This window comes from Propithecus coquereli, unplaced genomic scaffold, assembly GCF_000956105.1.
Source record: "Propithecus coquereli isolate 6110/MARCELLA unplaced genomic scaffold, Pcoq_1.0 Scaffold140, whole genome shotgun sequence".
NCBI lineage: Eukaryota > Metazoa > Chordata > Mammalia > Primates > Indriidae > Propithecus > Propithecus coquereli.
In genome coordinates, this window is record NW_012138303.1 from 3,374,494 (window position 1) to 3,398,149 (window position 23,656).

General features: G+C 41.5%; 1 protein-coding gene across 1 annotated transcript in view; it reads right to left on the bottom strand.

Annotated features, from left to right (window-relative positions):
• The window catches only part of DDR2 (discoidin domain receptor tyrosine kinase 2), a 52,660-nt gene extending 32,577 nt beyond the window's left edge, over positions 1 to 20,083 (bottom strand). The window contains exon 1 of the mRNA XM_012639523.1: positions 20,002 to 20,083. Coding sequence (XP_012494977.1) covers positions 20,002 to 20,083 — 82 coding nt within the window. The remainder of the gene's footprint in view (positions 1 to 20,001) is intronic.
• Positions 20,084 to 23,656: the final 3,573 nt, after the last annotated feature.

Here is a 23,656-nt window from a genome sequence, read left to right on the forward strand (position 1 = left end):
TTCTAGAGATCTGCTGTACAACACTGTGCCTATAATTAACAATACCATATATTACGCTTAAAAATTTGTTAAGACTGCAGGTCTCACATTAAGTGTTCTGGTAATAATAACAACAATAATAATAAAGAACTGATTACATTTTGCATCCTACTCATTTCACTTGCCTTACCCTACACCCAGCCCTGCTATTCAGTAACAAAAAGGAATGAGTTTTTGATGCATGCTACAATATGGATAAATTTTAAAACAATTATGCTGAGTGAAAGAAGTCAGACAAAAAGACTGCATATCTTATGCTTCTATTTATATATAACTCTAGAAAATGCAAACAAGTCAATCTATAGTGACAGCAAGCAGATCAGTGGTTTCCCAGGGGAGGGAGGAGTGGCCAGAGGAATTACAAAGGGACACAAAGAAATATTTAGCAGTGATGGATATGCTCATCATCCTGACAATGGTGATGATTTCACGGGTTTATACATATATCAAAACTGATCAAGTTGCACATTTTTAATGTGTGTAGCTTATTGTATGTCAATTATATTTCAATAAAACTATTTTTAAAATAGTCATCTCTGGAGCAAAATAATGCATTGAGATTTTGATTTGTATATTTACACTCTCCTTTCCAAGGCAGGTAGCCAGGCCGTCATGATTCTTCACCCCACAAAAGATTTATGTTTACAGGACAGAAATAAGAAACTGCTAGAAGACAAAGAGCTTCCTAGACAGCCTGACTCATTAAGGGATGGTAGGGTGGAGTAGAGGTGGCAAGGAGAAGGGTGTGACTTCCCTAGGCTTGGAAGGGGACACAGGTAGGCAAATTACAGTACTAATTAAGTACCAAGCCCCATTTCCTGGAAGTGCTCTGGAGAGGTGGTGAACATCAGGGGAACAGATTTCATGTGAGCAACGTAATGCCCAGGCTTGGCACAGACGCAGCAGAACTGCTGTCCTTAAGGAACATAATGGGCTCAGAGAATGAAGACATATACTGCAGCCATGATGAACTGAAGGCAAGAGGGACCTTCTGCCTGTGTCATACCAAGTAAAGCTCCCAGATTCTTATCTGACCCCAGGAAAGGGAAGGATGGTTCTGGGCCCAGGACTAGCTGATATTTCCAGAAACCGTGGTTAAGCAAAATCAGATGCAGGCAGCTTTGGCAAGAAACATGACCATACGCCCAACTAGAACACTTCTATGTTCACTATCTACTACATTTTCCAGGTCAGATTTTACTCAAGAAACGAACACGGGAAGCTAGTATCATTTTGCCTATTCTTACCAAAAGTATAATTTCTCCATCCGAGGTGATGTGTTTCACAGATAATCCCTATGCTCAAATCTTAAGGGCAAACCTGAACTCTTTTGGAATGAAGCAACAATTTCTCAAATTCCATTCTCTGAGAAGTGAAATTGAAGGGAAGAGTAAGGATGAGGAAATGCTAATATGGGATGCCAACGGAGCCAGCATTATTAACGGGTGAGGTCGATGTGCATTTTAAAAATCACACACAGAAAATGGCTCTCTCAAGGGCCTGCTCTGACCGCTCCTCAATGTCGATCCTACACATTACTAAGCATGCTAAGTGTTTTAATCCTTGGCACCAGTGACTTGATGAGCAAGGAGAGGCCTCCGGAGACCTTTAATCTGGGCTACGTGCCCCAGTTCAGTTTACCAGAGCACTTGCTTTGGCATTTGGGACCCAAGCCCAGCTGCTAATAACATAGAACTTTGCTTTCTCTTTGTCACTGTCCCCTGTGTGTGTATCTCCCTCAGGGACCTCCTGGGGAGGAGGCCTGGCTGTGTAAGGCAGGCACTCCTGGCTCCTGTGGCTATAATCCATGTCACACAGTGCTCCCAACTGCCATCTTGACCCTAAAAATAGAGTTCTTAACAAGTTGCAAAGGGCCATTCCATTGCTTAACTTTTTTCTCACCCTTACAATAGCCTTGCATGCCAGGCAGGGCACACACTATTATTCTCAAAATACGTGCAGGTTTGCACCCCAAATCTGAAAGTCCAAAATCAAAAATGATCCAAACATCCAAAACTTCTTGAGCACCGACATGATGCTCAAAGGAAATGCTCATTGGAGCATTTCAGATTTCAGATTTTCCGATCTTGGATGCTCAGCTGGGTAAGCATATACATAACGCAAATATTCCAAAATCCAAAAACCTCTGAAATCCAAAACACTTCTGGTCCCAAGCATTTGGAATAAGGGATCCGCAACCTGTATGAGGACAACAGCCAAAGGCCCACAGCTATTATTAAGCAGTAGGGATTTGACCCAGATCGTATTTGTATCCCAATCCAGTTTGTCACAATACACCAGAATGTCCCCTCTGCTTTAACCAAGAGTGCCCCGCTGCAAGCTGTGCCTTCCGAGATGCCAGGCTGCCGGAGAAGTGCTGCAGATTAGCAAGAGCTGCTCTCCAGCACATCCTGTTCTGAAACTAAAGCTTTGTTCAGAGTCCAGTCCTGTCTCCAACTCCACCATTGCTTTCCAAACCACAGTTTATTTTAATTCCTATCTATTAATTCGTTCCTTCAACAATTTATTGAGCACTGTGGGAATATGGCAGTAAAGAAAACAGACAGAATACCTTTCGTCAAACAGTATTCATTCCAGTGTGCAGAAACAGGCAACAAGAAAATAAATATATAAGAGAAGATGGCAAGTACTGTGAAGAAAAATCAAATGTGGAAAAGGAATAGGTGCTCTTTTATGTAAAAAGATCAAGGAAGGTGCCTCTGAGATGGTGACTTTGAGCAGAGAGCGGAGTGAAGGGAGAGACAGCAAACCAGGTGGCTCTCAGAGGGGACGATGCTTTATGCAAAGGAAACAAGAATTGCAAAGGTAAGCCTGAGAGCAGAGCATGCTCATTGCGGAGGCTGTTTGGGGTGCAGCAAGGAGGCAGTTTACCCAAAGTGGAAAGACTAATTAAAGTTATGCCAGCATTCTCTTTTTGCAATGTAATGAACCTGTACTAACAGCAAGCATTTTTGAGAGAAAACAGTACCAATTCCAATGATTGTCTCTTTCCTTGATTTCTGACATTTTTTAATCTCTCTCCTGTGGCATTAGATACATGCTGCTTTGTAATATAATTATTTGTGTGATGTCCTATCTCCCCTACAGATGTCAAACTTTGAGGTAGGGGAAAGGCACTATATTTTTCATTTTTAGTTCCCATTTGGGGAGAGAATAGGGGCTCAAAATATTTATTGAAAAAAGGAGACAAACTTTGGAGACAGATACAGATGGAGTAGGAATAATGTTGAATACAATGCAGACTCCCTCCAAACCTCATCTCCCAGTCTTTTCCATTTCAGCCAACTTTCCTTTTCCAAGGACTCAAGCCAAAAGTCTGGGACCATCCTTGACACCTTTAGTACCCCATATCTAATTCATCAGCTGATAGGAAATCGTGGTGATTACCCTAAAAACATCCCTATATCCCACCCACTTCTTCCCACACGTTTTGCTACCATCGTAAGCCAGTTCACTGTCTTCCATCACCAGAAATAATACAACCATCTCCCAACTGCTCTGCCTCTGTCCGCTTTTCCCCATGCATCTTTTAACATGTAAGTCAGATCACAAAACTCTTCTGCTAGAAACCCTTCCGCCCTTCAGTAACTTCCCATCTCACTCCTAATAAAATTCCAGTTATTCCTCCAGGGACCTGCATAACCTGTCCCCTAGCTGTCTTGCACCTTGTCCCCACCCCACTGTCTCCATCAGCCACACTGGCCTCCCTGCTGTTCCTCAAACACACTAAGTATTTTCTTCTTCAGGAATTTGCATTTAGTGCTAAGTATTTAATTCAGTAATATAAGAATCTTCACAGGGTTGAGGAAAGAGAAGAATATCATAGTTCCCATTTTTCACGTATTATAATAACTTCTCTGAAATCTGGATGCACTTAACAAGTAAACAGTGTCATAGTTTCACTGGCAACAGTGTTTTCTTCCTAGAGGCACATCAAGTAATGATGCGTCGTAGAGTTGGCAGTTTCTTAAATTCGATGAAAGACAGTAATAACGGCATCCATTTGGAAGAATTTATCAAGTGTTAGGCACTATGATAAGTATTTCCTCACTCAATATTTCATGTTTCCCATTGATCACACATTCTGCATTGGGAGTTTTAACTGCACAAAGGCATTCATTGAGTAAATACTAACTCATCTTAGAATCTGACTCGAAAGCCTGTGATCCCACTGAGCTACACGATCTCTGAGAATCAAGACTTCAGATCCGCTCCTGGCTCTACCACTTATGCCAGGCGGGATCTGAGCAAGCTCCTGACCCTCTTTGGTTCTCAGTCTCCTCCTGTGGAAAGCGAGGAAGTGCAATTAGTCATTCTTTAAGGCAGTGGTTCCCAAAAACCAGTCCATGGGCCAACTGCTCTAGAACTGCCTGGAGAAGTTTTAAAATATATATTTGTGAGCCCCTTCTTAGAGGTTTTGCTTTGGTATATCTGAAGCTGAGCCCAAAAACCTACATATTTCTAAAGTCCCCAGTCTCAAGCCTGCTGCATGGCCAGGCTTGAGAACCACCACTCCTGGGTCCCTTCCAGCCTGGACATATGATGATTCTCTGGGGCCATGCTGGGAAGTCAGAGAAATCCGCATTCCCAGTCCCACTGGGTTTTCATTCCCAGCTATCATGCGCCTCTAGACACTGGGCCGTGGATGCAATGAGAACCTCTGCTTCTTGGAACATCCAAAGTAAACCAGAAATGAAGAATGAGGGTCACACAGGGTGAATCATGATATTGTTGCAAATGACTTCCCCACCAAGGCACGGCTCATTCTGGGAACACCAACCAAGAAGTTGTAATAGAGCTGTTGCTGCTGCTGCAGCTGCCTCTAGACACATTTCAGCTGGATTATGTATCCTGGGCTTAGAAATCCTCTGTATTTTGTATCCTAACTGAATCCATCCAGTAACTTTCCCCACTTAACAGATGAGAAAAATGGAGTAAAAGAGATATAAAGTGCAGAGGTGGGAGGATGGGGGCAGATCCACATAGGATACTCTGCTATGTGGTATCAAAGGAGTGTCAGTTCCTTTCCAGAAGGCTCTTGGATCTCCTTACTGTGAGTGCTGTCACTGTGTTAGAGCTGTGGTCCTCAAAGTGTGCTTCCAGCAGCAGTAGCAGCAGCATCACCTGGGAACTTATTAGTAACGCAAATTCTCAGCCTCAGGTTGATCTATTGAATCAGAAACTCTGGTAGGGGGAGGAGGCAGCAAACAATGTTTTAACCAGCCCTCTAGGTGATGCAAGCTTGAGAACTAGAGCAACTGGGGTGGGGGGAGGGAAGTGAGGCTTCAGTTCTCTGCACAAAGAGCATGTTAAACGCATCAGCGTCCTCTCCTCCTCATCCACCCAGCCCTTCCATCATGCAGAGGGTGTTAAGCCAACTGGGTGCAGACAGCAGTGTGGCAACGGCACTGATGAAAATCGGAAGGGCTCTCCCTGAGTCAACTTCTGCCTGGAGAACAATACAGAATTCTTGGAGAGGAAGGGTTCAGGAATGGTAGGTGATATGTTTTTCTTCCTGGGAGGCAGTTAAAGGGTGAGAAGTAAACTTGGCCTTTGAGAATCATCCAGTCCTTTAGCGAGTCCTACAAATTCTACGTCCTACAAACTTCTTAAGTTCAGCTATTTCTCTCCTTCTCCACTCCTCCCATGCAGGACCCAACCCCCAACCCCTCCCATCTGGACCACTGTAATGTCTTCTAGCTCTTCTTCCTCAGTCCTCTACTGTCCTTCTAAGTGAGCTTCCTAAAACTTTATTCTGACATGAACTTTCTAACAGTTTTCCACTCTTCTTAAGAAAATGTGACCTATGAGGTCTGCATGATCAGGCCTCAGTCTACTCTTTGGCCTCATCTCTGCCCACCCCCATCCCTGCTCCGATCTTCGCTCTCCATATCCCAGCACACTGGCCTTATTTCCATTCCTAAATGCACGAAGCACCTCCCAGCCTCACGGTCTCTGTACGTGATGCTCCCTTTACCAGGGATGCTGGTCCTCTCTCCTTCACCCACCAGCTCATCCTCCAGCTCTCAGCCTGTCACTCCCCTGGGGAATTCCTCCCAGCCACACCCCCACCCCACCCCAATTAGGAATCTCTGTAATATACTCTTCTAACACACTAGTTTTCCTCTATAGCACTTTTCACACTTGTAATATAAATAATGATTTATTTAATTTTGGTCTTCCCACTAAACAGTATGTGTTATGAGAGCAAGGATCATGTCTATCCTTCTCTCTGTTGTATCTCCAATTTCTAGTAGGGTGTCTGGCATTAACTGAGTGTTCAATAAATGTCTGTTGAAAAGTGATAAAAGAGTTTTCTGTTGTGCATTATTACAGGGTTTAAAAACAAAGTCCCGGGAATTTAGTCAAAGTTAACCTTGACTAATGATGTTTTACCAGGTAGCAGATATATGAGGCTTCCTTTTAAGTCTGAGTCATCACATGCCGTATTGCAATCTATCTTTCCCTTCACGTATTTAGTTAACAAATGTATTTCTTTAATGAATGTTCATATATTCATTTAATAAATAAGTCTCTGCTGTGTGTCAGGTACTGTTCTGAAGATATACTAGTAAACAAGACAGATAAAATAACTTATCTCATGGATCTTACATTCCAGTAGGGGAGATGGACAAAAGACAAGAGATTTTCAATAATCAGATAGACACACTTTGTCTATTTGACAATAGCTGTTACTGGCTATCACTATTCAAGTAGTGTGATAAAGCTATGGAAAATACCAGAACATGGAATGAGGATAAAGGTAGTGGGGGTGGGGCTCTTTTAAGTAACAACCTTCATCATAGAACTTCTATTTCACCTGGGCTTGTTTACCTCTTCACTGAAACTGTAAGCAATTTTGAGAACAATAATCACGTCAGGTTCTTCCTTTTCCCCCTCAGCACCTGCCAGCACACAGCACCCATTATGTGCTTAACGCACATTTGGCAAATAAATAAGTAGACGAAAAGGCAGGGAAGGCTACAAGTATTACAAACCTTCTTCAGACAATGAAAGTTAGACTGGAGGTCTAGAAATTGGGACAAAGCAATATAAAGATGATGATAGGGAATTCAGAGATAAGAACAAGTAAACCAGCAATAGTCACATTAGGAAAATAGGCAAAGTTTCTCGGTAAATCTGTACGCCCAGAGGCCTCAGAGAAAGGGCCCAGGAAAATGGACAAGTTGATCTTGGATGGCCTTTCTCATCCTACTGGATCTTTGGAACCAGGAGAAGCCCAGGGCAATCAACGTGGCACTTCTCAGCAGTACCAGTGTGGTTTTCCCATTGAATATGCCTATTTTGGGTACACTCCTTCTGTGGAAGGGATCCCAGCCAATAGTGAAGACGCAGAACTGCCAAGTTGGTGCATGTCCTAAATGTCAGGTCCCCTCATTTCCCCCCAAGTCCACTTCTGTGTTCATCAGAGCCCACCCATCTGTCTTCCTTACATTCTAAAATGTAAAGAAGCATGAAAAAGTAGGGAATACCAAGGGAAGCAAGAGCCCCTGCAGCAAATAAGTATTTTGCCTGCTGAGTTGTCTTAGTGGTTTCCTGATGCTTCCACTACCCACCAATCTCCTGGACAGAGAAGCCAATTCACTTTCCAGTTTCCCAGAGTGGAAAACTACCAGCACAGGCTGCCGCACGCCCAGCAGGGAGCCCCAGCTATCCAAGCTCCGGTAGGGCCTGGCAGGCAGGCTGAGGAGAAGCAGCTGCCACCAGGCCCCAGCTTCCCAAGAATTATTTTTCGTACTATCCTGCCAAGGCTGAGAGCCTGAAAGGGCTGCTTGTTTCATGATGTTTACCGTCTCACTACTAGCTCCAGACCACGGGCTCCCCGTCAATGAGTGTCCTATATGCGGCTTCCAGGAAAACACACACACAACACATGTGAGGCCTGAGGCACAGAGATCTGCCACCTGGGCCTTTCTGGACACAGGGGAGACAAGACTCACAGGGGGGCACAATTGGGGTTAACTGAGGGGCCCAAGCCAATCTACAGTCTAAAGGAACATTTGCAATCACAAAACTTTACGGCCAGGAAGGGAATTTAAGAAAGCAACCTCTCTGGTGGCTTTATGTGAAATGTCAGAATCTCTGAGGCCCACAAAGGTGAACTGACTTACTCAAGCACACACAGATGACTAGTGTACCCAGGATTGAAATTCACGTCTCCTGATCCCTGGTTCTTCCTTCTTAAACCCCAGGCTACCATGATCAAATGACAAGGTAGCCCAATTAAAGAAGCTGTCGCCAGAGCCCTGCTCCCCACAAGCTCCATGTAGCCGGCTACTTCAGACCGGTTCACTGTGCAGATTAAGTATCGACACAACGGGATTGCACCAGAGGCCAAGACGGATTATTTGTGTTTTTTTCCTTCAGTCTACAGGGTTATTCTTTAGGTACAATGGGGCTATTTCACTAAGACCTCTTTTGCCCAAGTTGAAATTCCCCTTAGGAATAGCCCTTTAAGATTGCAGGTTTCCTGAAAGCCTAAAATATTTTCTAGAAACAATTATTGCAGAGCTCCTGGAGAGCAGTCCCCAAGCTGTAGTGGCTTTCAGGGCACAAGATACGAATCCGACAATGTATTCTTCTTCCTGGTTAACAAAGTCAGTGAAGCCTTCACAGTAAAATGGTATATTTTTTCCCCCAACAAGGGGGTAAGTTTAAGAGACAGCTGGGTTGCCATGAAGGTCAACCAATTGAAGTTGAGAAGAAAACTGGGTCATGGTTTGGAATCATGATAGGTTTATACTCAAAACTTGATTCTTCTGCTTCCAAATGTGAGACTCCAAAACTAGTTACCAAACCTCTGTGAACTTCAGTTTTCTCATCTTTAATAATCCTGCCAAGTACAATCGTTGTAGAGATTTAATATAATATATACAAAGAACTTAGCATACTTTATGAAATATAATGGGGCTCAATAAATGATGTCTAGGAGGAGGAGAAGAGAGTATAATTTGTTTTAAATATTATATTCACTCTCTCTTAAGTAATTCAGAGATTTTATGACCTCAGAAAGATTCCTCAAGCTTTCAGCTTTTCAGTTTAACGATAATAATGGTACTTGTTTGTAGGAATGCTATAGGGAATATGAGTTAATATATGTCAAGCACTTAGAGCAGTAATGTTTAATAAAGGTTAGATATTATTTATTTTTAAAGTATTTTTACTCTGACTCATTCAATAAAGATTGGAGTTGGTTTCCAAAGTTGCATAAGTTAAAAAATTAAAAATAAATAAGTGATGAAATATAGATAAGGGGAAAAGAGAACAGGAACAATAAGATAAGCTAGTGCTAAGATTAATATATAAAATATATTACATTTGGTTCTATACTACTGACTGGTGACGGGCTTCAACTTTGGCTCCGAGCTTCCTAGCAGTCAATTCAAAAAAATGAAATATAATCAATTAACATGAATCACAGTGGCAACAAAGCAAAAGTTACCTTTTTATTTTTGTTTCCAGGTGAGACGGAGTAGCTTGCAGTAATCAGCACTTCCCCAAGAGTAACTGGGAGAGCTAGATAAAATTCATAAGTCATCTATTTAGAGAAATCTGATAGTTGCTGAAGAAATGAGAATGGTGAGACTAAGACATCAAAGTAGGGAGAATCTCAGAGAGGTGAGGGAACTTCTGCAGCCACTGTTAGCCATTTGCCAATTTGGAGTAGGTGCAAGAGGCTGACTCTGGGCTTGGCCCTCGTAGAGGACAAAATCAGCAGAGCATTTGAAGGAGACCTGGGATCCCTCGAGCATGCGGCATTTGTCTTGCTCAGTACATGTGCTAAATGCTGGGGCTGTGTGGAGGTGGAATGTAAAAACCTAAGGAGAAACTCTCTGAAAAGCCAAGCTAAGTTTTCGAGAGTCTTATAAAACAGAGTTTAGAGTTAGGACCTGCCAGGGAGAGTGAACGCACAGGAGTTTTTAAGAAGCACTGAATGATTGAGAGTTAAAGCTTATACCCTACCAACTACCCAGAGTGAAGATATTCTGCTCTGCCAAGTAAGGACAGATCCATCCAACTGCTCTAACTGTTGACCAATCTGGGCACTAGGTTCATATTATTTTAAGAAGGCTGAAGATCCAAATATATTCTCTAAGAGAAGACCACCTCAGCTTCACAGGGAAGTGAGCCAAGCCAGCTTCCACCCACAGGCTGGGTATTTTAGTGGCTACAGATAAAGAAAAAATGTGCTTAAATTTACCCAAATATGTGTAAGTTTCTTGTTCTTGGCATTTCGAGGGAGGAATTTAGATTCTGTCTTTTGGGTTCTATAACCTATATTCAAGATATAAGGCCTAACAATGACATGTACCTACTATGTGCAAGCATTGCTAACTTAAAAAATGATTCATCCTCATAAGAGAAATTAGGGATTAGTTTTATTTAATCAAGAAACACAGCCAGTAACCAAAGATATATCACGTTGTTACAGTTATTGTTGTTGTTATTGATATGGCTATCCGTTACTATTGAGCTAGTTCCTCAATAAGAAAAACTATCACGAAGTCCTAAATATTTGTCTAAACTACTAAAAATAAACAAACAAACTAAAATTATAGCTTTCTCAAGATGGATTGATCCTATCCCCATAGCCAGGGCTCCTCCCACACCAGGACGAATCATTTCTCAAGTTAGCAATGTTTGTCCATAGTAGATACACTTCGTTGGGTACCTTATAACTTTAATATAGGTCATAGTACCTGAAAGATTGAATTTGACTTCCTCCCTTGAAACACTAAAAGTAAGAAATTTATACAAATTTGGGTAAATTTACACACATTTTCCTTTATTAACAACCATCAAAATGCTCTGCCTATATACTAAAGCAGGGAGGAATAAGCACAGGCACTTAGGAATAAGCACAGAGACCTCCTCCTTCCCCACATCCTGGAGTTGCTTTAGCTCTGCAAGGGGACGGACACTCCAAGTCCTCCAATACCAGAAGATTGGACCCCTGGTACTTCACGTTAGTAGCTGTAGCTCTGATTTACTCACTCCAAACTTAGCATTCCCATCATTTAAAGGGATGATATTCCTAGGGGTTCCTTCTCAGCTTCCTATCATCTTTCTGAGATCAAGTCTCACATGGCATCATTTAGATCTTTTATTTGCAGAAAAATATAGAAAAGCCTGGGAGTTCCTTGACTTTCTTTCTTCCCTCCCTCTCCTTGTTCCCCAAACACTTACTGATTGCCTATATAAGCCAAGGGTCATGGGTACACAAGAGATCATCGCTACACCAAATAAGACAAAAACCAAAGTCATAAAAATCTCTGAAGCAGGAAAAAAAAAGTTGCATATTTTTTTCAACAGCTCAGCATCTCCCACTTAAGCCTATAAAAAAAATTCTCAGTGATTTGAATGTCTTAACTTTTCCTTTATTTTATTGTGTATGTGTCCAAACCACCAAAAAATTCTGGGAGGCCTATCTTGCCACATCCATGCTCTTCAGAGACCTGCTGGCTAAGACCAAGCGCTAAGTCAACAATCACACTATTCTCCCCAGAAAAAATACATTGTAATGGATATGCTTGGCCCAGGCATAGGGCCCTGCGTTCCCTTGGAGTTAGGATAGCCAGAGTTCAGGACTGTTAGAAGTCCCATTCCCCAAAGGCAACTTGAGTCTCTCGTGGGTACCACAAGAGGCCATAATGGTCACTAATATGCCCTTTTTTCTCTTTCCTGACCCATCATCTGTTTTATAGAAACTATTATTTTGTGGTGCTTGGGTTATTTTAATTTGCTTCTCTTCCAACAGTAACAAATCGCAACCCTTGATATTTGCATATAACTCTCCAAAGCCCATCCACTCCCATTACTTCATTTAGTCTCCCACAGTAACCCTGTGAAGTTCAGAGAGCAAAATTATTAGCCCCATTTCCTAAGTGAGCAAAATGAGGTACAGAGATTCACCTACAGTCACAAAGCTAGGTAGCGACAGAGCTGGAACTGGAATCTGGATCTCTTGATTCCATTGCTGTGGTCTAGTCACCATACCACGCTGTCATCGCACCCTGCTGTCAGCACACACACTGTCAGTAGTGTGACCCCAGGGGTCAAGAACCACCAAGTGGGAGAACAACAGGGACAGAGGGCACAGGGAGGATTATTGCCTGTCTAAATTTTAGAACATCCTGGTCCCAGGATTTGTGGAAATATGATAGCAAAAGGGAACTGCACACCGGAAAGGAGAACATGGCATAGCATTTTGTTCACATTGGGTGAAGACAAGGCCTTTGATCATAAAGCATTTATCACATACCAAGGATCCCAAGATTATGTACTTCCTAACTCCTCATGACCCCTCAATGACAATGCCTTCCTTCTGTTTTTCTATTTGTGCCTCTGTGCCTTTTCTTACACTCCAAAGCTTTCCTTTCCTCTTTTCACCTGGCCTGGCAAATTCCTTTGGCTCTAGCTCACTCTCATACTTTCAGGATCTCAACTAGCATGACACTGGAGATTTGACCTAGTGAGTAACCCATGAACATAAATAAATTCATATAAATATATATAATATTTCTCTTGTTTTATATCCTTATCCTACTTTATATCTATATCAATCTATGTATATTACCTACTTATATCTCTATATTGTATACCTTGATCCTATGGTCTTCAAGCCCTTAGAGTTACTGTCAGCTGTTAGGAAAGGCAACAACAAGCAAGTATGTGAAGCAGTGGTAAAGTATGGCCCTAGTGGCTCCAATGCCAGGACTCCTCAGTAACTAGGGTCGCTGGCTCCTTGTCTGTTCCTGCCAACATTGTTGGTTCTCCCACAGATTCTTGGTCTTTCCACATAGAAACCCTGAGCAAGCCTGAGCTCTGCATGTAGTGGTGAAAACTGAGAGGTGCAAGAAAGGGCCTTTGTGTGGTGCTCTTCCTTCAGCCCCGGGAGTTTGCTCCCGGCCTTGAGGTTTAGACTCAAGGAGACTAGGTCTCTATGGGCCCCTGTCCCTACTGACCACAGGAAAGTAGAGCTCTGTCCTTTCTTGTATTACTTTCAATTCATCTGACCACCTTTTACAAGCTAGGAATCTAGGCCTCAGAGTGTAAAACAATGAGGTGAAGGCAAAGTTTCAGAGTAGGGACAGGGAATTCAGCTGGCTACTTTGGAAGGAAAGCTGTGTTTATGCAATAGATGCATTTGGAAACTTTTATCCTAAGATGTAAGGATCAAGTGTGAAAACTCTGCCCTTTAAGAAAAGAAAATATTTTTTAAGGTATAGTCTAAATAATTAAGTTAAAATATAGAAGACAGTATAGAATAATGAAAAGACTAATGTGGTCTGCCATTATCACAGCGCAATATATAAAATTAAGGAAAAGGACAGAAGATTCAGCCTTTATTAATCACATTCTGTATGCTTGAAACTATGCCAGGTACTTTACATATATCCTCTTCATAAGAGCCCTTATGGTAGTGGTCAGTGACAGATGAGAAGACTGAGAGATTCCAAGAAGCTAAAAACCTGGCCAATCTCACTCAGCTAGTAGGTAGCAGAGGCTGGATTCAAAGTCAGGTCTGGTCATCGTCTTCCCAAACATGTTTCCTCCCATCACTCTATCTTCCTGAACCTATTTTCCCATTTGTAGAAGATCGGATTAAATCAATCATTCTTAGCCTTTTCTGGAACTGGTCACAGAATCCTTTGAGTATCTGATAAAAGAGAATGCCTCCTTTGGAAAATGCACTTTTGCCTCCACACATTAAGTCAAGGGTACAACTGCAGGGGGTTCACAGGCCCCTGGAGCCCACTCATAGCTGACCCATGATCTGAGGTTCCTGTGCCTTGGTGTTCTAGGCATCTCACCCTGCACAGGAGGCACAGGGCAGAGGGCAAGAGCTGCACCTGGAAACTTGGGTGACTTACCCAATGTCTGGGGGCTTCAGTTTCCTCTTTGTAGAACTGGAATAATAATAATGCTCACTCACAAGATTATGGTGAAGATTAAGTTGTAACACCACTTAAAATGGTACCCGGAATATGTTAAGTGTTCATTGAATATTAATTGGTGCTTTTCTTTGAGTTTTACATTCTCTTTTCCCTATTTGGCACAAAAAAGGGGGCCAAAGGAGCAGATGAGTTTCAGTTTTTCCCAGAGAAAGATCCTTTTACTGGCAAGAAGGATACCAGAGGCCACCCTCAGGCTAGACTCGACAAACATATAAGCAAGAAAGAGCCAATCTGGGCAGCATCTAGCATTGCTCACTTAAGAAAAATTCTACCAGGGAGATCTTTTCCCAGCCTTTTATCTCCCTCCCAGGGCCCTGCTCAGGCCACCTAACATACATATGCATGCACACATGCGCACATGCACACACACGCACATAGCATTAGCACCTCAGGCCTGGTTTCAGAAACCGAAAACCAGCACCACACTCTCATTAACAGATGAGGCCACATGAGCCTTCTCAGCACATGTCTAGGGACATGAATGATGAGAACCCAGGAAAACAAAAATGATTTTCCACTTTGGAAATGTGTGTAGGTGAAGTCACATGTATCAGCCTTGGTTGAGGGGAAGGGTGAGGATAAAGGGACAACTCGGTGCAGATAGGAACCAAAGCATCCCTATTACTGCAGTTTCTTTGCAAGGTCTGAAGGGCTTCTAGGTCTGCCATCCTCACTCAGCATGATAATGAGAGTAATTTTCCAGGTATCAGCTGTACATGACCCTGTTAGCCTTACTCTTTTCTTTGGCCTTGGGCTGTCCCTCAAACCTCAATTACCTCTTACCCCAGAAATGTACATTAGAAGTTGCAGAAAAGAAACCATGAGGCTATACAGCGATACATGATTTTTAGATAAAGATCATTTCCTCACATTGCTTCCTGAGGGGCCAGGTAGTATGGTAGAATGGACCTGGGGTTGGGAGCCTGGCATCCCTGGGTCCCTGTCCTAGCTTTAGCATCAGCTAAATGTGTGAGCATTGGCAAGTCACTCTCCTGCTTTGACTCCCAGTTCCCTCATCTGTGAAATGAGAAAGCGGGACTTAGATATCTCTAAGATCCATTCCAACATGCATAATCTAGAATACTAGTTGCCTAGATCCTAAGAACTCTCTGGCATGTGGGATTGATGCTGGAAAAAACCAAAACCACAGTGGTGAACCTAAAACAAATTTGGGACCAGGAGAAGAGCTCCTCCTCTCTGAATCCCAAACCCTGAATGTCTTTGCCACTCTTTTTCAAAGTGAACACATTCTGGATACTAAAGGAGGACCACCTCCCCTCCTCCAGGGCTCTGATCTGGTAGCAAGTTGCTTGCTTCCTATTAGGGGAAAGTAAGGTATGAAAATGGGACATCCCAGCACTGCCCTGCCCTGGATCTGTGCCATGGACCTAAATGCCTGGTCTGCCTATTGGGGAGAACGGATGTTTCTCCCTTTCTCAAGCACAGGCAGCTGTCACAGGCCAAGCCAGGAGAATGAGGCCAACTGCCCCTGTGCTCTTTATACACAACAGTCCCCTAGTTGACTAGGTGGATCCCTGGGACCTCAGACCCCTGGGCTAGGTTTTTGGGATAATCAGGATACTTGTATTCATCCTACTATCTGGGAAACATAAGGTGCTGGTCTCCCACTGGCCGTTGAAACATTGGTTTTATGACCCCTAGAGAAGGCTGACCCTGGTGTCTGGTCAAACAAACACTACAGCCCGGTGCATTCTTGCATGTGACTGTGAAGTCTAAAGACTTCTCTTTCCCATGGAGATGCCCTTAGTTCTTCTGTCAAGTCTGGCAGCTCTAGCCCAAGTTGGAAATGAGGGGAAACTTGACCCAAGGACCCTGCAGGAGAAGGGGTTCCCTACACAGCCTCTCTGAGTCTCTCACTCATTACCCTCCATCCACCTCATTACCCCTCAACCAACTCATCACCTCTCCCTCCTCCCAGACATTGCACATGCTATTTCTTCTGCCTGAAATGCCTTTTCTTGGCCCTACTTCTAGAGAAAAAAGTGCCCTGGGGCAGAATGGCTTCTAGTACTATAAAGCTCCTGGTTTAGGCTGGGGCAGGGTTTCTGCACTCACCTGCCACAAGGTAGAGTTTTAGGTCTTAAATTAAAAAAAAAAAAAAGTTATCTGGTATCCCTATATGTTTAGCCCCAAAGGCAAGATTCTCCTGAAGTTTAGACCTCAGATCCCTGAGCCTGGGAAGTGAGGGAGTTGGGGACAAGCGGTCTTTCTTACAAAGAACAGCCATGCAAGTTCAGGGGCTATGCTTCTAAGCTCAAAGCCTATCAGACTTTCCAGTATGAGAAATAAAGCTCCCACACCATAAAATCACAGCAAATTTGCAGCAGAAAGCATCTCGTAGATTATGTAATTCAACTTCATCTTACTACAGGTAAAAAGATTAAGGAAATACAAAGAGACATCTAACAACTTGCTCAGTATCAAAACCGATTTATGACTAAGCCAGGATAATCATGAGGGTTGTTACTCAAAATAAGTAAGCTAAATACTTTTTCTAAATTAACTTCAAATCATTCATCAAAATATTCTAATAATATCAAAATCATTTGGTGATTTGTAGAAATGATTTTCAGAAATTGTGGATATGATTGTTTGATGTAGATGTCACCAGCTAAATGATACTTCTGACCCATGATTTGGACATAAGAAACTGTCAAATTCTTCCAATAGCTTCTCCATGGGATTGACAATCATTAGGTTCCAGTTCCTGGCGCACTGTTGCAGCTGAAAGATAGCTAAGCACACTGTGCGCACTTCAGGACTGTGTACACACACCTACAAGTCAGCATTTCCCATATAGACCTGCTTAGCCTATACTGCAGGCCCCACTGACAATGCCACCTTCAATATTGCCATTACTGGAAATGCCACGAACACCACCTGCCTCACCACCTGCTTTGTCAAAATTCAGACGCTTTAGAGCAATGATCCAACAGCTCTGCAGGCTTCATGCCTTAGCCAATGATCTGTATCACACAACCACTACTTCGCAGCCTCCACGGAATGACATTTGTAGGACACTTATGGTCTCAAATTGTAGAAAATTTCTTTAAATATAAAGACTATTCATCCTCTTTTGGTGTCTGCTTAGACATGAATCTCTATTATCAACTAAGTCATGCTAATACTGAAGGCTCATTGACCAATAGTCATTGTAAAGTCTTCAGCAAAGAGCTTAAACTAATAAGTTTGTTTTATTTTATATTATTAATTGAATTTAATGCTTAGCCCAGTTACTATTTGCCAACAAATATTTTATATCCAATAATCAATTAAAATATATTTCAATATTTTAAAAATTGGCTGTATATCAGCTTTGCTTATAACCCAGGTCTCCTGGCTTACACATTTGTTATACCATGTGGCCAACCTGTGGGGAAAACCTAACTGACCAAGGATTTACTCAGTCTTTCAGCAGACACCAGTAAAGACTGCTGAAGAGTCATCCGTAAATCAACATGCACTTATTATTATATATAACTACTCTTTGTTTAACAATACGCAAGCCATAAGATTCCAGGAGCCCCAGATTTCATGACTAGACCCTTTAACACTGATGATGAATGAAAATTTCTCATCTGCCTCAAATTCCTATCTCTGGTTTAACTTGTGTAATAGGAAGAAATGGCAAAGAGAAGGATTAGCCCTCAACATGTTCTGTGTTCCTATAAAGATCTTTGCACGCCAACACCTTTATTTCTTTTTCCCTGGCAGAAAGAGCCAACAGAAATACCTGATACTAGAAATAGAAAAAAAAAAAAATTAAGATGATTATTTGCTGTCTTCAAACAGCCCATTTCCTGCTCCAGGGCTGCAGTGTGTACTCTAACACAGAAGGCTGGCCTCTTGGTTTAGTCACTTAAATGTCCTCATGGCATGCCAGTCTGCATGAGCATGCCTAGCACCAAAACACCCTACCATTCTATCTACACACAGCACTCTTTCTGGAGCTCAGGGCAGGGAAAATGTAGCAGGAGGCAACCAAACCTCAACAACTGGGTGAGAGGAATACAGAGCAAACAATCAAAAAACGGTGTCCAAGTTCAGATCTGAGATGCACCAGCTGAGCCTATTATGAGAAAGTAGTAACAAGGCACTGGACTCATTCGATCAATAATTCTTTGATTTTTAAGGAGTTTTGATCATTATTTCCTACTGAGGGTATAAAGAATAGCCCATGGCCAGGAAAATTTTGTGAGGGGAATAGAGTCAGCATTTTTCACAAATGTATCCTTATGCTATGAGGAGGATAAAATGAAAGCATCCTCAAGAATCCAAATCCAGTGGAATAACTGAAACTCTCCTATACTGACATGGGATGGTAAATTGCTAAATCACTTTGAAAAATTATTTTTTTCATGCAGAATAGTAGATCCTATGCTATTTACGAACCAGAAATTCCTCTTCTAGGTATATACCCAAGAGAACTAAGTATATATCTCTACCAAAAATTCTATGCATTCTATGATTATAAGAGCTTTATTCATAATAGGCCCAAACTGGAAACCATCCAAATTCCCCTCTATAGTAGACTGGCTAAATAAAATATTCAAACAAAGGAATACTGCACAACAACGAGGATGAACAGTTAACAATTGCATGCAACAATAGGAGGAATATCATAAACAAAATGTTGAGTTAAAGAAGCCAGACACAGAGTATTGATGCATCATATGATTCCAATTATGTAAAGTACAAAAACAGGCAAAACTAGTCTATGTTGTTGAAAGCAGGATAATGGTTACCTTTGGGGTGTGGCTGAGGAGAAGTAACTGGGAAGAGCAAGAAGAGAGCTTCTGAAGTGCTGGTACAGTTCTGTTTCTCAATCTGGGTACTGTTTACATGGATGTATTCAGTTTGTAAAATTCATCAAATTGAACACTTAAGCTATGTATACTTTTCTGTATTTACATTTGTGGCAGAATGAAAAAAATAACTCTAGTTCTTCACCCATTCCTGTATCCAGAGTTTACCATGTAATTTTTTTGTGTTTTCCCACTCTGACGCTGGGGTTGGCCACATGACTTTCTTTAGCCAATGAGATGTAGCAAATATGATTTCAACAGTGGCTTGAAAAATGCTCAAATGTTCCCACTTCTGCTCTGTTCCTGTGAAATTTCCATGAGAACATACCCAGGCTAGTCTGCTGGAGGATGAAGCAGAGCACGACCATGTTGTCTCAGTCATCAGAGCCAGGGCCATCCTAGATAAACCAATAGCCAGCGACTCCCAGACACACAAATGAATCAAGACAAACCAGAGAACAGTTCAACCAAGCCTGGCCACGAACAAAAGAAATGCTTGTTTTAAGGCATTGAACTTTGGATAGGATGTTAAGAAGCATTACTGTATAATAGATAAATGACAAAATTACGTGCTTCAATTTAAAGTTTAAAAATACATGTAATATTAAAAAAAAAGCCCACAAATTTTGGCTTAAAAGATTCCCTTAATGCTTCTATTTTGAGCATGGCCACACCCTGTTGGAAAGAGAACCTGCCTGAGATCCCACAGAACCTGGGTCCCCAAAGCATAACAGGGCATCCAAGTAAAATCCAGGTCAAGTCAGCTAGAAACAACTGGTAAACCAACCTGCAGAAGTTCTCTAAAGCACCTAAAAATTCTCTCCTATTTTTCCCAAAAGATGCAGAAGCAAATGGTTGCTTTTTCCACCACCCATTTTTAAAAAAATGCCCTCTTACTCCACCTACTCAGTATCAGAAAATGTTTCACAATATTCAACAGGTTATATATAATGTATATATATAAAAAGTATATCAGTTTCTGTTCTTGGTTTGCCCATGTTTCACCATGGAGTTTTATTGTTTTTTTTAAAAAGACCTTGGGCCCTTTTGTCAGGGCTTTTCCCAAGACGAACATTGATGGGCTTAAAGACATTCAGCTGGTCTTCTAGCATGGCGCTGAGTCAGGGCTGCCTTACCTGGATTAACCTGAGCTTTTGCAGAACTCAAGATAGGCAGCAGCAGGAGCAGCACCAAGGGCATTCTGGGAAACAGGATCATCACAGTAGATGGTATCGGAACTGAAGTCTGCAGCCCACCAACCATCCAAGAAAACAGAAAGAGAAGGAGAAGACATGAGTGAGGCAGATACCACCAACATGAATGAACACAATTTTCACAGTTAATTTTGTGTTCTCACAGTGTTTATTTCTACATTTGGGGTACTTTGGGAGTTGAATGGTACATTCAATAATCTCCTAATATAGTAATTTTCAAACTCTATTAGATCATACACTTATGAAATTAAAATCAGCAAAACTATAGTCAGAGACAAAATTTTGCTACAATAAATACCCAAATGGTGAACAGTGGTAAAGTAAAACTTATATTTACTATGTCAATTGATATTTTCATCATTTCGATATTGATTCCATTATTCAACCAAGAAAAGCATTCAATAATTTTAATGTGTTTGCCTTTCAAAATATATAAGTTCGATATTTATCCTGATTCATTATCTCTGAAATGGTACTTGAGATTCTGTATTTTTATGTTCCCCCAGAATGATTTATGTGAAAATAGATTAGATTTGGAGATGGCAGACTCATGTATAGCTTAATAGAGATACAGATAGTTACATATAGAAATATTAATAGATATGCATATATGCATGGGTGAGTATACACATATATATTTTATCAGCTGAGGGGCCTAGAAGCAATGACACCCCAGTAGCAGTGAGCAAACCTAATGCCCAGATCTTAGTTTCTAATACCATTCTCCAATAAAAGGAACCAGAGTTCCTTAGAAAAATGGTTGATTATAGGTCTGGGACAGGAAATATACAAGATGAGCCTGGAGTATCATTTAGTGCCAGAAACTGAGAAAGTATATACACAAAAACAATGATGGGGGATGTAAAAGGGACATGGGAGCCAATTGAAAGAGCTCCCAGGAACCAAAGCTGGAACAATTTGAGCAAGAATATAATGTAGTATTGGATTATAACCCAAAGTATAAAATAAATATCCATGAGTCCATGATGATGTAAATAAATGATTGAATAAATGAATGAAGAGAACAAACATATTTCCCATGCAGAAGAATTCCAAATAATTTATGTAGATGATCTCCCTTAAGGAGATGAAGCATTACTACTGCCCTCCCCTCAATTCCTTAAGTGTAAGCTGCACATAACTTTCTCCAGGAGAGTACAATATGAAAATGGAGACAGAAAAAAAGTGTCACTTTTCAGTGGAGAAATCTGACAAACATTTCAAGTCAGCTGATCAAGGTTAACACCGACATTGATAAGTTATATTAATAGTATGTGTCCTGGATATCATGTGATGAGAATGGCAATTTACCTCTGTGGTTTTCCTCCCCAAAGCTTATTGCTCCAGTGTACTCATGAGAAAATCATCAGACAAATACCAGTTGAGGGAAATTCTACAAAATTCCTGATCAGTAATCCTCAAAACTGTCAAGGGCATCAAAAACAAGAAATTCTGAGACACTATCACAGCTAAGGGAGTCTAAGGAGACACAATGACTAAATGTAATGTTACATCCTGGAGGGGATCTTAGAACAGAAAAAGGACAGTAGGGGAAAACTGAGGAAATCAGAATAAAGTATGGACTTCAGTTAATGTGTCAAGATCCGTTCATTCATTTTGACAAATGTACTATACTAATATAAGATGTTAATGACAGGGGAAACTGGGTGTGGTATATACAGGAATTCTATGTACTATCTTCACAGTGATTTTATAAATATAAAACTGTTTAATAAAACTGTAATAAAAAGTTTATTTACCAAAAAGTTCCCTCCAGGTAACACCAAGGGAACTTAGTATTCATAATCAACCAAGAGAAGAAATTCCTTTAAGCTAGAGTTATTAGGGAAGGCTTCCTAGAGAAATAAATATCTAATCACGTTCTTGTAGGATGGGCAAGATTTTAACAGGCAATAATGGGAATGGAGTAAGAGAATGACATGGAGAAGTTACTTTTTCTAGGAAACAGAAGCATTCTATGATAATTTCTAAGCAGAATACTTACCCACCCAAAGTGGTAAAAGAAAAAAAAAGTCAGATATTCAGCTGATTTGACTAAGGAGGATAGAGCCAAAGCAAATCAAACACAGAAGACTCGAGTGGTCCCATGGAGGGGACCAGGGGGTAGGTGATCCACAGACCACAGGTAGAGATGACCACGGTTTCATGGCATTGATTTGGATGGGATAAAAGGCAGGTCTCAGCGTGCCTAGTCTTCTCCAGCAGCAGGAACACTGTGTTTCCATAAACGTGCCCAAATAAACATGCCCAGAAGAAGAAACACATAGACAGATGTTGGAGACATTGGTCTTGGCTATAGTCTAGCGCTAGCTCAGGACCGTGATCCAGGATGTGTTTCCACAAAGACCGGAGCTCTTTGGGAGCAGCCATTCAGTCAGTGTTTGAACTAAAAATAAAATCCTAAGCCTTCTACTAACCCCCACTTGGCCAGGGGGACCCTGGAAACACCTTTAAACTTAGTTCCCAGCCATGGCAGGACAGGAGAGACAAAGAACAATTGAATGTGCATAATTTCCCTTCGTAAATATTGATGAATCATCCTATAGCTTGTTAAGTATGTACGTTTGACCATCCTGCTCAGTATAAAATCCTGTTACCTTTTCTCTCTTCTTTGAAGCAAGCATACCTGGCTTCTGGCCGGGCTCTGTTTCCCAACCTGTCGAAATGGCAGCCCAACAGGTTGCTGCCCTTTATGAGAAATAAAGCTCTCTTTTTTCCAAAGTAAACCTCAATATTTTTTTTTTTAGTTAACAAATGACAACTGCTAAGGGACCCAGGGAGACCCCCAGTTTCCCCAGCCTGATAGGAGGGCAACACACTGACATCTACACAAACCCATCGATAGCTCAGTTGTCTCCCTGACCTCGCTGGGAGAAACTCAGGTAAACTCCCCTGGATGCAAGATCGCCCGCTTTTAGGATAAAGATCTCAGAGATTTTATTTCTCCCCACCCCTTCCCTTCATTTCTCCCCAGTTACAGTTGCCTCTATTCCCAACCCCAAAGGAAATGTCTTTGTTGGCCCCAGGTTTTGGGGGAGTGATTACCCCAGTTTCTCTGGTTCTCTCCATTCTGGCCCCTGGAGAAAACATTTTTGTAGGTCCTGGGTTTGATGGGGGAACCTGGTTGGATTTAGCTGGTCCATAAGGTTTGTGAGGACACTCTCATAAAGCTAAGTGCAGCTATAAAAACTTTAGTTCCAAGAAAACGGTCTCTCCTCGTCCACCATCAGAGACGCTAGTAACTAACATGCTTAAAAAACTAAAAAATTCTTGTAAATGTTCAAAATATAACCTAAAGGATTTAAAGCTTTGTGGGCCACAATAAAATCTTAGGAGACCTCTAGTTTATCTGCGCACTAAATTAAAACAAAGAGGCCATGAAACCTTCCAACAATGAAGGTAATGCTATAATTGATGTTCCAAGTTTTTCAAATGGGATCAAAAATCTCTCTAGCCTCCCTTAAAGAGGGTGATTTAAAGTTAAAAGAGACTCAAAAAAGAAAATGGCACATTCAAAATATTTAGAGTCAACTCTTCCTTTCTTGCCTCTCCTTCC